The following is a 14,462-nucleotide window of genomic DNA, read 5'->3' as shown; positions in this document are numbered from 1 at the left end:
GCTCTTCCAGCTTTTGGGAAGTGTCTGGGCTTAGTGTCCTAGAAACCTTATCTGCATGCTTCTTTTCCTTCCTTTGAAAATCCAGGCCTCACTCTAGTGAGGAATCCTTGCAGCACTGACCATCTCTGCAAGGTCTCCTTGGTGACTTCTCCAAACCAGCCTGAGAACCTCTCACTCGTGAGCCTCCCCTACTACAACTCTAAAGGCATGGGATAACAGGGGCGCCTGGGTGGTGGTGTAGTCGGTGTGGCCTCCCACTCTTGGTTTCAGCTCAGGTCGTGATCTAAAGTTAGCGGGATCGAGCCCTGCGTCGGACTCTGCACTCAGTTCAGAGTCTGCTTGGGACGGACTCTCCCCTCTGGCTCGCATTCTCCAAATAAAAAAGTAAACTCTTTTAAAAAGTATGTGATAATAGTAGCAATGAAAGGGTGATATTTCAATGATGTTGCCAATAATTAAGAGTCCTATATGAAGTTCTTCAGTGCCTCTTCAGTGGGAACTAAATTCATGGGTCTCATTGCTACAATTTACCATCTGTTCTGCTGTAATGAAGGAGTTACATTTATAAAAAAATTTTATGATTATCAGGGTGCCTGGATGGCTCAGTCGGTTAAGTGTCTACCTTCGGCTCAGGTCATGATCCCGGGGTCCTGGGACCGAGCCCCGCATCGGGCTCCCTGCTCAGCGGGGTGTCTGCTTCTCCCTCTCCCACTACCCCTGCTGGGGTTCCCTCTCTCACTATCTCTCTCTCTCTCTGACAAATAAACAAAAATCTTAAAAAAAAAATTTACGATTATCAAAAATCACGATATAAGGACAAAGTTGCTTGAGTAGAAAAAAGGGGCTAGGGACTAGACAGTATCAGACTTAAAATAATGTTATTTTTCCTATAGAACTTTTTTCTAATAAAACTTTGTTCATTAGTAGCTATGAATATATTTATAAAACCCATCACTTTCAAAAAAAATTAGTGTTTGACTACATCTATCATTTATTCTGGAATAATAGTCTGTTTTCCATCATTGCCTATACTGTCATTAGCAAGGAACCTTTCATACCATCCTGTTTCCTTGATTACCCATAAACAGAACACTAAGACTCCCAAACAAATCAGCTATTATAGACAACCCTTCTGTTATGCTGAGGGGCTAGTTCCAGATCTAGTATGATAATGGTAGACATAATGTTAATCAGAGTCCCTAATTTATCCAACCTGCTTTAAAAAACAGCTCAAACATGCCATTTTCTCAGACCTGGACACTTAAGCCTAACAATAACTTGTGTGCTTCGGTGTTTTCCCCTGAGTCAGGTGACGCAGGCCCAGTGTGTCAAAATAGAGACTGAATTCTACCGCCGCAGTCGCAGCGAGATAGTGGATGGGCAAGGCTATACCATGGGTGCCCTTTATTGGCAGCTGAATGACATCTGGCAGGCTCCTTCCTGGGCTTCTCTAGGTAAGTGTTGCTGCATTCTCTGCGTCCTTGAGAGAAAGCGACTCCAGGGCAGAGAGGCAGCTGACAAAGCCCCAGGGCCTGAGGATCAGACTAAACTGAGTAGACTCTGGCACCTAAGTGGAGAGGTTCCTCCCACAGCTGGTGAACTGTGGCCACCTCACCCACCTTCCTGGTCTCTCCAGGAGCCTTGGAGGCTGCCTTGTTGGAGTTGTGGGCTGTGCAGAGTCACAAAAGCCGGCTAATGTAGGGTGTAGATGCATGAAGATCTCAGCCATGTGTCTTATAATTATTGCTTATAATTTTGAATTTAATTAGGAGGAATTTCCAGGCAAAAGAAGCATTTACCTAAGCCTCTTTTCCTCTGTTTAGAAGAAGAATTCAGCCAAGTGGAATGCTGGCCCAGCCGAGTGTTAAAATGTTCTTTTTCCGGATTCCCTTTTAGGTTCATAAGGCCATCTTTATTTTTGCTCTGTTTATCTCTCAGGCAAAACATGTGGAGTCAGAAATTAAGATGGGAAAGGTTATCAGTTCCATCAGTTGGCAACAGAGAGATGACTGGCACGGTACCAGCAGTTTGAATTATTCTATTTTGATATATTTTTAAAAATTAAGGAGTAATGATGAATCTTTGGTGTTCACTAGTGGTGGTTTGAAGCAAAGTACAGTTAATAATGTACACAAGAATTTGGGGGCAAAAGTGAGGCAAGGTCCCACAGTAAAAAAGCCCCTTTGCTGGGTCAGACTCTTAAACCAGCTGTGTATACAGATCCAAAGGAGTCCATTACCCATGTGCTTTGATCAGTGTGCTGAATCACCTCTTGTGGTAAGTCGGAGTGTCGATCAAGTTTCTCCGACCAAACTGTTTATCAACACCAACCAGATAAAAGAGTATTGAATGAGAATCAGCTCTAGACTAGGGAGAGTAGCCTTTCTGGGATGCTTAAAACTGGACAAAGAGATATTGTTCAGAGACGCTTGGACTCTGAACCTGCCTTCTTGTCTGTGGATGAGGTTGTGGACTCCTGAAGCAGAGTTTGGTTCGAGAACTGGGAGAACCTAGTCTTTGTTGATCTCGCCTTAAATGACTGTACTGCAGATTATTTTAATGAGTTCTTTAGAAAGAGTGAGTAGGGCGCCTGGGTGGCTCGGTGGGTAAGCATCTGCCTTTGGCTCAGGTCATAATCCCAGGGTCCTGAGATGGAGCCCAGCATCGGGCTCCCTGCTCAGCGGGAAGCCTGCTTCTCCCTCCCCTACTCCTCCTGCTTGTGTTCCCTCTCTTGCTGTCTCTCTCTGCCAAATAAATAAAATCTTTAAAAAAAAAAGAGAGAGAGAAAAGGCGAGTAAAGCCAGAAACAGAAGTTGTGATGGCAGAGCAAGAATTTGTTTTCTAAAGTCTAGCAGGACAGTGCCTCCATGGAGAGGTTTACCATCTTCTTGTACCTGTTACAGAAAACAGGTGCCAGGGGGAAGGCGTGACATGATATGCTATGTCTGCTCCTGCTCTGGGCAGCCTCATGGCCTCTGTTTAACTCTACTTCGTTGGTTTAATGAATCTGGTGCATCTAGTGTGTGCCAGTGAGGGTGGGGGAACGAATGTGTCTCCTCTTATCACCTGAAAAGGGGATCCTTTAATATACAGGTGGGGATGGGGAATGTGATCCTTTAAAGGGATCATAGCTGCTTGGAATCTCTAGATTCTTATATATTTCCTTTTAAAAAAAACTAGTCTCATTTTTAGTTACAATTTTGCAAATACAGAAATCCTCCTGGGCATTTTATTTTGCTTGGGTCATAAACTTGGACAGGTTGAGAGCTAATAGAAAAGCCAGAAATCACAGAACATCTTCAGCTGACTGCAAGATGTTAAATTGGTAGCCATACTTTGTCCCTGATGAGTAACTAGTGTCTGGCCCAGTGAGACCTTGTGCTTCAGTTGCTGTTCTCCTGTGTTCTGCATGTGGCCGCGAAGTTGGAACCATGCATGTAAAGTCTCTTCTGTAATGGATATCACACGCGAGCATCTCTAAGTTACCTCAGGTCTGAGCCATCTTCTGTTTATGAGAAAACTTTCCAAATACAGTTAATGTTTGAACAACATGAGGTTGAACTGTGCATGTTCAAGAAGATACAGATTTTTTGGGTAAAGACAGTACAGTACTGTAAATGTATTTCTTCTTCCTTCTGATGTCCTTAATAACATTTTCTTTTCTCTAGCTTGCTTTATGGTGAGAATACAGTATATAGTACATATAACGTACAAAATACGTGTTAATTGACCACTTATGTTATCAGTAAAGCTTGGTCAACAGTAAGCTATTAGTAGTTAAGTTCTGGGGGAGTCAAAAATGTATATGTGGATTTTTAAAAACATACTTTTAAATTTTTATTTTATTATTATTTTTTATATATGCAGATTTTTGACTGCGCAGGGTTTGGTGCCCCTAAACCCACGTTGTTCAAGGTCAGTGTTGTAAGTGTGAGTTCATTCTACAGGTCTAATATGGAAGGCTCTCCACCCCTCCCTGCTTGTTTTTTTTTTTTTTTTTTCCCGCTTGTTGTTTTTTAAGGGGAAATTTAAGAGTTGCAGTTGAAGTGCTGAGAGTTGAAATTTTGGAAAACCCAAATAAGTTGGTTCTATCTGAACTTCAAACCACATTTCCCATGTCAGCAGCTTACACTGAATTCTGGACACGATACTCCCCACCCCCCACCCCTTCCTCCCACTCTCCCTCCCCACCATCTCTCTGGAAGTTGTTCAGTGATGCAGTGCTTTGTGGGAAAGAGCTTTTTTGAAATAGAGGCATGGTGACATATTTTTCAGTTTGGGGGTTTAGCATCCTAGACTTGCCAGCAGGGCACAGAATTCATAGGTTCTCAACAGCTTCTAATTGTATCTGAGCAACTGTCATTAATTATCATCTGTTTGGATGTTCTCCTCGAGTCTGCACTTGCCAGCGGCATTTATGATAATGGTTGTTTTATTTCACTCAGAGCCTTTTGTGCTTATGGGAAAAGGAAGACTTTGAGTTCTAAATAACTCTTTCTGTCACCTTTTAAATTTTTCTTTCCCAAGTGTTTTGTTTATGTTTTTTTTTTTTTTAGGTGTACCATACAGTGATTCGACATTTCTATACGTTACGAAATACTCACCATGATAAGTGTAGTCAGCATCTGTCACCATACAAAGTTATTACAGTGTTATTGACTATGTTTCCTACAACTCTTATTTTTAAAAAAATTTTTAAAGATTTTATTTATTTATTTATTTATTTATTAGAGAGAGAGTGCGTGCGAATGGGAGGGGGAGAGGCAAAGAGAAAAAGAAGGGGAGAGTCTCCAGCAGATTCTGCACTGAGCTGCTGAGCATGGACACACAGAGCTCAATCTCATGACCCTGAGGCTGAAATCAAGACTTGGTTGCTTAACCAACTAAGCCACCCAGGCACCCCTCTCTATAACGCTTATAAATAAATATTTATGGTATCTTATACACTTGTAATATTTTCTTACAGCTACTAATATATGGACCACTGGGTGGGGTACATAAACAATGAATCTTGGAACACTGAAAAAATTAAATTAAATTTAAAAAACCCAGTTACTAATATATGTGATATTTTTATGGCCATGTACCGATTTCCCTCTTCATGCATATGTAGTGAAAAGGAATATTGGCACATCGAGCTCCCAGAAGCAGAATTATGTATGAGAAAGTGCTGCCTAGGAGTCCTGTCGGGCTCAGAGTCCTGCCTGTGGCATGTTTGCCTTACTACTTGAGCTTCCCTTCCCTCATTGTAAGGGAGATGTGAATGCTCACCTCACCAAGATGTGAGGGTGCCTCCAGGAAAAGGCTTGAATGCCCCGAGGCCTTAATGAAATGTGGGTTTGTAACCCTGTTGAGTCTCTCTGCTATGCTCTGTCCCTGGAATCATGACAAGTCAGACAGCTGGACTGTGGGCGAGATGACCCTGCCTGCTTGACCCTACCCATCTCTTAACTCGCCTGTTTCTAGAATATGGAGGAAAGTGGAAGATGCTTCATTACTTTGCTCGGCATTTCTTCGCTCCACTGTTGCCCATGGGTTTTGAGGATCAAGACGTGTTTTTCATCTATGGTGTTTCAGACCTTCACTCTGACTGTAAGGCGAAGCTTACTGTAAGTTGCTTCGAGTTTTTTTTTCTAAGCCAGAGGGAGAGATTTTGCTCATAATTCTTTAGTTATTGGTTATATTTCTTCTGGGAAAAAGAAAAGAGAAATTGATTTGTATCAAAATGTTTCTAGTGCCTGTCGCAGGAAAGGGGCTGTCCTTGGACTCAGAATACCTTTACCTTCAGGGTAAAACTCTGCCATTTATCCCATGACCTTAAGGCTTAATGCCTTGGTGATTCAGTTTCCTCATCTGCGAATATCATATTTTCCCTCATCAGGCAATCCTGAAGGATTTCGATGGGCAGTTGAAAGCAAATTATAAACTGTAAAGTGCCGCTATAACATAAAGTCATATAATCACAAGAAGCTGGAAATAGCCTAAACTTGACAGAAAGGAATCCTTAAAAATGGCTTGTTAAAGTGAAAATCTGTAAAAGAATTCCGAACATATATGGAAAAACACTCCTGTATTTAAAACAATGTCAGGCAAAAATAGAGGGTAGAGACTCAGAGTCTCAGGCGGCTGCAGTCTGGAGAACACTGCAGAGAGGTCACGGCTATGGACTCCTGACAGTTCACCGGGTCCTGTGTCTTCCACAGATTACTTAATTTAAATCTCACGTCAGCCGTTGAAGTTGATGCTGTTCTTATTCTCATTTTCCATGTGAAAAAGCAGAGCCTTTGAGAAGCTGAGGAACTTGCTCTCTTATGAGCTCTAGGACTGAGTGGGGTGGGGTTAAACCCAGGATTCATAGGCTCTTAACTAGTTCTGCTATTCAGACTTTCATCTATTATTCTCTTCAAAACAAAACAAAACAAAACAAAACGAAACCAAGAATGTTTGTTTTGGCCCTGTCTTGTTTCTCCCAGGTGAAAGTCCACACGTGGAGTTCGCTGGAGCCGGTGTGCTCCTCTGAGACTGACCATTTTGTCCTGAAAGCAGGGAAGGCCGTTCTCCTCTATAAGGAGCCGGTACCCGTATTATTGGAGAATTGTGGGAATTGTACCCGGCAAAGCTGTGTGGTTTCCTTTTACCTTTCAACTGACAGCCAACTTGGGAGCCCAACCAACTATCACTTCCTGTCCTCACTGAGTGAGAGCGTGGGGCTGCGCAAGGCGTACATCACTGTAAGTACCAGTGGCCTGGGGTCCCCGTTGCCTTGCCAACCTTTCCTGCTCCTGAGCGAAGCACATGGCCTCCTGCATTCTGCAGAATTTCCCCTTGATACTAAGTTTACCTGAGACTTGGGGAATGTTCGTCTCTTCCCACTAGAAGCAAAGACCAAAAGACTTTTTTTTCTATTTCAGTGTTTGTCCGAGCTTAGGGTTCCTGCCACTTCCACTAGCCCTTGGCCCCTCTGAAGTGGGCTTGAGCACAACAGGAAAAGGCTGCATGAGTCATCGCCGCTAACTGCTCCTGCACCATGTCCTAGGCTCTGTCCCCAGGCTTTCCTGCTTCATCCCTGAAGTATCATGTGCCACCCTGACAAGCCAGCAAACCTTAGTAGAGGGGGGACCAGGAATCCCCAGCAGAAGCACTCTGACTTGGAAGGCTTAAGGACAATCATTTAATTTAGGATATTTAAGAAAAATTTAAGTTTAAGGATTTAAATTTAAGGAAATTTAAAAAAATAAAATTAAATTTTTAAATTAAATATTTAAACTAAAAATTTAAATTTAAGGAAAGTCCTTAAAACTAAGGAAATTTAAAAAAATATCCCTCTACTCTCTTTGATTTATTGCTTCCAAGTAGCTTAATCATCAAATCTGTAATTGCCAAGAAAAAAATGGAATAACCAGCGTGTGTTGTTCTAAAATTTGTGCAGCTGGAGAATGTGGAATCTGTCTAGTTGGTTGAAAATCTCTCTTACCCTTTCCCCTACACATGGTGATTGGATGTATTCTCTAAGAAGTTTTATTCTCTATGTTTAATGAAAGTTACGTTTGTTTTAGACCTATAAGTCATTGAGAATGCTTCAGTGACAGGGTTTGTGTGTGTGTGTGTGTGTGTGTGTCTACTTAGAAATAATCATATGAAAACAGTCCTTGAAGTGAAAACATATCTTTCTAATTAATGTGAGATACTCACATAATGAAATATAAGTAATCTGTAACAGCTGATGTGGAGCAGCTGTGAAGGGAATACCATACAATCACACAGCTTCTTTCCAGAAAAATAACAACAATAAAACCAAAAAACTCTGTAGCAGTTCAATTTGCAGGCTCTAGACTTAGGATTTCGAAGTTTTTTTCTCTTTCCTAAACCAGGCCTTCATTACCTTAGGATGAGTGGGTGTGGGAGAGAAGTGGGACTTGTTCCCTTGTCCTGCCTCATTTGGATTTCAGTGAGACTTGCCCTTCCAGAGGGATCTAATAATAGTAATAATAGTTAACATTTTCTGCAGGCTTACCATAGGCCAGACACTCAGGTGTGCTCTCCCCAGCAGGATTTGGGAAGTTGTTTACCACACCTCCCTGAAGCCAGGCGACAGGCCTGACCCTGGGCTCTGCAGTCCTGTACAGAGATGAGACTTCAGATGGGAAGCAGGCCCCAGTCCCCCTGCTGGCTTTGGCCGGGGAGCCGCAGTAGCCGAGGCTTCCCTGGCAGACTTGGCAGGGGGACTGGGGCCCGCCATGGGAATTGCATGCCTGTGACTGCCGTAGGGTCTTCACTGAACCCCTGGGCGGTATGGTTTGGGACTTTAACATCTAGCTTCAGATCTGAATCCAAAGAGATACCTGATACACCTTATGAAGTGTCTGTGCTGTTTCCTCCAAAGTACATTTTTTTGTTTATAACTCAGAACCCCACATGATGTGTAAGTCCAAAATTACATACAGTAAAAATTGCACCTTGGAATTCTCTATGCCACACATCACGCCCAACGTCACACCTACAGTGTGGCATGTCTGCATGTTGAGGTGTCACCTTTTGTGTCAGGCGAGGCTTTAAATACCAGATCACTCTCAGCAGCGTGCTCGCTCGCACTGAAAGAACCTCACAAACCCCAACCCTCTGGGGCACCGCCCAACCTAGCCTCTCCTCAGTGTGCACTAACTGGCTAGTGAACGACAGGGCTTAAATTACACTTGCCTTTGCTGATATTGTGTGGGATTTGCACATGTTAAAAGTGCTAATAACGTGACTTTCTGGTATTATGCAGCAAAAGAGAGGAGGCTGTAACGGTAGAGCTTTTGTAAATTCCTGGCAGGCAGCTGTCTAGATTGCTGGATCTTTCTAGAACAAGCTTCCTGGTGGTGCTAACTCCACCATACATCCTGAGAAAGTCATCGAAACTTCCCGGCCCTTATGCCAAAATGTTCCTCTCTTGGTCCCCGGAGAAAAGCTGTGAGAGATAATAAAGCTTTGAGCTTCTTGTGAAATATCCTCCTTAATCATTAGAGACTGACATATTTTACACTTAGCTGGAGATAACCATTTGGTAATTTTCCACAGCCTCAAATAAATGTCCTTTGTTTTTTGGTATTAGACAGTGCGCAGAGTATGAGACTTTGTCAGCGGAGCCAAAGCTGTAAGAGACACGCTCCTTGTTGGCCCACAGACACATTCTGATAGGCATTGTGGGTAGAATAAATAGGTCTCCCCTCATCGTTCACTTAATTTATCTTTTTCTTTCAGGCTATCATCTCTCAGCAAGGTGACACATTCGCTTTTGATCTGGAAACCTCCGCTGTTGCTCCTTTTGTTTGGTTAGATGTAGGAAGCATCCCCGGGAGATTCAGTGACAACGGTTTCCTCATGACTGAAGAGACACGGACTGTGTTATTTTACCCTTGGAAACCCACCAGCAAGAGCGAACTGGAGCAGTCTCTTCGTGTGACTTCCCTGATGGATATTTACTGAGGGGTTGCAGGTGGTATTTTTAGCAGACCCTGGAATAAAGCCTTTCTAAGGCACCGTCTGGAGCTGAAGACACCCAGAGACAAGTTGAAGAAGCTGGGAAGTGTGTCTGCCTGCCTCCACCTGTCTGAGTCATGACTCTGAAGAGTTTGTCCAGTGTGTTATGTCCGGGAAGGTTGTATACTCCGGTGATATCCTCCAACAAGGCCGTGGTTCGGCGTTCTTCAGCCTGTGCCAGGCCTTTGATTTTAGCCCTCCCCCCACAGCTCTGGCACCATGTGACCCAGTTATAACCCAACCACTCTTCCTACCCAGAAAAGGAAGTCCACTCATAAAGTCCTGTCAGGGAATCACAGGAACATGACGACTGCAGTGTCTGTGGAGCCAAATTGGAAGGCTGTGAGGTTCGTGTAAGCCTCTCAGAGTTAGCCTTGAAAAATAGTGAATAATCAAAATGAAGCTGCTTTGTTATTATTCCCTGAGGAAATGGAGGTTCAGCTGGTACAATAGAGGGTTCTGGATAGTAGCCATATTGGTTGTCGGAAAGTTTGGGGAGTTGATTGTTGCCGTTTGATTACTTTTTTGGATAAGATTCTCTTTTCATTTGTGGGTTTTATTACAAAGTATCGTTTTGACTGGGGAACCTGGCTGGGACTGAGCCCTGAGTCAGGCTCTTCACTGGGTGTGAAGCCTGCTTAGGATTCTCTCTCTCCCTCTCCCTCTGCCCTTCCCCACATCTCTCTCTCTCTCTCAAAAAAAAATTTTTTTTTGACAGTAACAGCTTTTTTCAAAGTCTATTTAGAGTGATTCTCCTTTGAAAAATAAGCTGACATTGAAATGGACATCTCTATGGTCACTCTGAAGATTCTTGAGTGTCCTAACATAAGTTGTTACCCATAATTATGTGTGGGTTGTAGATGTGGCAAAATCCAATGTACTTCCCAATTCGAAATCCGAGAATTAGATTTATATTTGTTGACTCTGGCAGCAAAGTGTATTTCTTTTAGCTTGGGTTTAGATCAGTTTTACTGGACAACTGGGTGGTTCAGTCAGTTAGGTGTCTGCCTTCAGCTCAGGTCATGATCCCAGGGTCCTGGGATCAAGTCCTGCATTGGTCTTGCTCAGCGGGAAGCCTGCTTCTCCCTCTGCCTCCCCGATTGTGCTCTCACTCTCTCTAACAAATAAACAAAAAGATCTTTTTAAAAATAAGTCATTTTTATTAATATTGTTTAATTGTAAGTTGCTATAAAATTATTTTATTATATATGATCATGTTTATAAATTATATTCATAATGAAGCCATTGGGGCAAAATGTTAATGGGTGGAGGTGTGCAAGAATTATTTTCTTCTGCTTTTGCAACCTTTCTATAAGTTTAAAATGATCAAAAAATAAAAGTTATATAGATTGCATTAACAGTGTGATGTTTCATCTGTGGCTTGTTTAATCATTCCAGAAACATTCATTTGTGTCCATTTGTGTGCTGGGCATTGATTTCCCTTTAGCTCTGGCCAACTTTTTATTCTGCTTGATAAATTGGGAGAGTTTAAGAAACCTAGGTTAAGGTACTTGAGTGGTTTTCCCTGGGAAGAATCGTGTAATTGGTTATGGAATGGAGTGGCAATGAGAGTTTGACTTGAAAATCAAGCCTAATTAGATATAGATTTGGTTTTAAACCTGAGAAGGTTTAGGTCATGATTCATTGATTAAATGGCAATAAATGCAGGTGATCCAGGCCTCTCTTCAGTATCTAAGAGCTTCCTCATCTTATGTGTTCAGCTATTTCAATATGTTTATAAAAGTCTTATGAAAGCCTGGAGCTTGGGGATGCATCTTAGAAGATTTTTACTTAATAAATATATAATTTTCTTGTCAATGTTGAAAATCCTGTCTCCATTAAACTAGAGAATTTTCTAGGCCAGACACCCTGTGAGGTGGGCTTTGAAATTGATGGACCAGAATTTATATCACAATTCTGCCTTTACCAGCTCTTAATCAAGTTATTTCACTTCTGTGTTCAGTTTTGTGATGGTGAAATGGAAATAAATACAATGCCCTTGCAAGTTTGTCTTGAAGAATGAATTTAAAATTTAACATGGGGACTAGGCCCTGTGCTGGCCCATAATAAGGGCCCTGAAAATGGAAGCACCATCCTGGGTTGGGGACCGTCCTGTCCTAGAGAGGGCTGGGCTTCTAGCCACACTGACACGGTTTGGAATCTGTGTGCTGAGGTTCTGAGGCGTGTAGGTTATTGTGAGCTTGGCTGACTGCTTGACCTGGGACTTGAATTGTCTCATTGGTAAAATGGAGATAATAATCTCTAACCCTCAAGGTAGTTGTGAGGACTAAACAACTGGAACAAAATAAATGCTAAGTAAATGGTGGTTGGATTTTTTAACACCATAATCATTATTATCCAATTAAAACATGATGCGAGAGTAAAAAATAAAGTAAATTTAAAGGCAAATGTCTTCCAGACTTTTTTTTTTTTTTTTTTTAAGTGGTCTCCATGCCTATTGAAGCCCAGTGCAGGGCTTGAACTCATGACCCTGAGTTCAAGACCTGAGCTCTTACCAAGAGTCGGTCGCTTAACTGACTGAGCCACCCAGGCGCCCCTCTAGACGTACTTTTAAGAGGGGAAGAAGATATCAGAAAATAATGAATCTGTAAAGGAAGAAACAATGAATGAACAGACATGAGTGTATGTGGACAACAACTGGTAGAAGGAGAGGAATGTGCTGTTGCTGTACGCATATTATTTCTGTAAGAGAACGGTGACATCGGAAACAGTCTCCACAGCTCATGTGTGGCACTGTGTTCAGTCCTCTCTACCATTTTAATAGATTTTATTTTGCCACATGTACTGGGTCAGAGTCTGATATACTTACTCTCAGCTTTGGATTTCTGAGAAGACTTTTCTGCTAGTAGTTATGCAAACCTGAGTAGAATGGAAAGAAGGGGATGGGGTCCTTCTGCCATGCTGGATGCAAAGCACATTCCAGAGAGTGTGAGATGAAGAGAAGTCCGTTCACAGGATTCCATCTTCTCATTTGAGAACTAAGAGGACAATAAAAATGGTAATTTCCTCATTCACATTCACTGTAACTCCTCTTGTTTTTTTTTTTTTTCTTACTTGACTTTTCATTGTGAGAGGTTTTCAAACCATGGGAAGTCACTTGGAAAATAAATAGGAAGATTGTTTTCTAGGTTGGAAGGAAAGTGAACTGGTGCACAGGAGAAATAAAGCTGAGTTTCCCACACATTCCCAAAGTGACAGGGACCTGAGACAGAAAGAATCGTCCCCTGGGCTCTCAGGAAACTTATTCCCAACTTGGTAAGATTTCGGAAGAAAAACAAGTAGGCGTTATTTGTGCATGAAAATCAAAGCATTTCGAAATCTTTCCAGGCTTCTTGTTTTGTAATAGACTGATCAGAGGGTATCAACCACTTGATGGTTGATAGTGTGTAAGGCCCTAAAAATCACAGGCAAAACCAGTATTAAGACACATCTATGTTCTGACTGTAAAGCCTGTTTAACTTGAGAATTTATTCATTCATTTACCAAGCATTTATTATTTATTTAGCAAGCATATTACTGAGCATTTATTACCAAGCATTTATTTATCATCTGAGCAGCAGGGCACTGTCCTTGTCCCTGGGAGTATTGCAATGACAAAAGGCAGTCAAGTCTCTGCTCTCACGGACTGTCCCTGGTAGGGGTGTTGTCAAAAACCGACCTTTATGCTTCAGGGCCAAAAAAGAACTCAAAGACAGAGTTTGGGATGAAGAACAAGAGCTTTTTTGCTTTGCCCGGCAAAGGAGACTGCAGCAGGCTATGGCCTTCAAAAACTGTAAGCCTCCCACACCCACCCGCAGGAAGGGCCTGGGGTGGGGATGTAGGGAGATACAGGATCTAGCTGGTCTAGATAACAGGAATTGTGTGAGCAGCCAGCCTCGTGAGTCCTGTTAATTCTTCTCAGGGTGGGACTGGGTTCCTAAAACAAAAGGCTAAGGGTGGAGAGGTTTGTGGAAGAGAGGAAATAGGCTACTTTATTTTTTATTTATTTTTTTAAATTATTATTGATTTATTTTAAAAATTGTGTTTATTTATTTGACACAGAGAATGAGCTGGGGGGAAAGGCAGAGGGAGAGGGAGAGGCAGGCTCCCCTCTGAGCAGGAAGCCCTATGCAGAGCTTGATGCCAGGACCCTGGGATCATGACCTGAGCTGGTGGTAGACGCTTAACGGCTGAGCCACCCAGGCGCCCCTATTTTTATTTTATTTAAATATTTTATTTATTTAGAGCGAGTGAGCAAGGGGGAAGAGCAGAAATGAGGGAGAGAAACTCTCAAGCCAACTCTATGCAGAGCACAGAGCCTGATGTGGGGCTGGATCCCATCACCCCGAGATCATGAACCGCGCAGACATCCAGAGTCAGACGTGCAACAGACTGAGCCACTCTGGAGTACCCCCCAAAAAGGTTACTTTAAAATCGAGTTCTGCTGAAGCACAAGTGCAGCTATTTTGATTTTTGTTCAATATCATGCTTTTAAGCAGTTTCAGGGGGAGACAGACAATAAGCAAACAGACAAATAAGGCCATTTCAGCAGGGACAAGACCTACAGGGTTAATGTGACAGTGATGGCGGAGCAGTGTGAGATAGGGCCGTCTCATTCAAAACTTTAGGTTTTGTTTTGAAAGGTTAGGATAAAATACAAAGAAAGGTTAGGATAAAATACAAAAAAAGAAAAAGAGTTTTTCAGTTGAGAAAAGAGCCTTTAAGACCTTCCCTGTGGTTAATCCTTAAGGAAGGAAAAGCACAAGAGCAGGTAGTTAGCAAGGTTGGACTTCGGACTTGAGTTTGTTAGGCTGAGGCTGGGCAACCTCCCAAGACATCTTTAAGCCTTGAATAGGGGCCAAATCAGGAATGTGCTTTGCAGAAATAAGGGTCTTGCATCCCTGTGTCAGATTTTATCACTACCTCTCCTTCTATCTCAG

At 42.4% G+C, this 14,462-nt stretch overlaps 1 protein-coding gene across 2 annotated transcripts in view; it reads left to right on the top strand.

Annotated features, from left to right (window-relative positions):
* The window catches only part of MANBA (mannosidase beta), a 122,759-nt gene extending 111,883 nt beyond the window's left edge, over positions 1-10,876 (top strand). For both annotated transcript variants that reach the window (XM_059376645.1, XM_059376652.1), the window contains exons 14-17: positions 1,310-1,454; positions 5,467-5,609; positions 6,474-6,731; positions 9,244-10,876. In XM_059376645.1, the coding sequence (XP_059232628.1) occupies positions 1,310-1,454; positions 5,467-5,609; positions 6,474-6,731; positions 9,244-9,468 (771 nt within the window). In that variant the 3' untranslated portion in view covers positions 9,469-10,876. The remainder of the gene's footprint in view (positions 1-1,309; positions 1,455-5,466; positions 5,610-6,473; positions 6,732-9,243) is intronic.
* Positions 10,877-14,462: the final 3,586 nt, after the last annotated feature.

Source organism: Mustela nigripes, chromosome 1, assembly GCF_022355385.1.
Source record: "Mustela nigripes isolate SB6536 chromosome 1, MUSNIG.SB6536, whole genome shotgun sequence".
NCBI classification, from domain to species: Eukaryota; Metazoa; Chordata; class Mammalia; order Carnivora; family Mustelidae; genus Mustela; species Mustela nigripes.
This window is presented reverse-complemented; position numbering and strand designations above follow the sequence as displayed.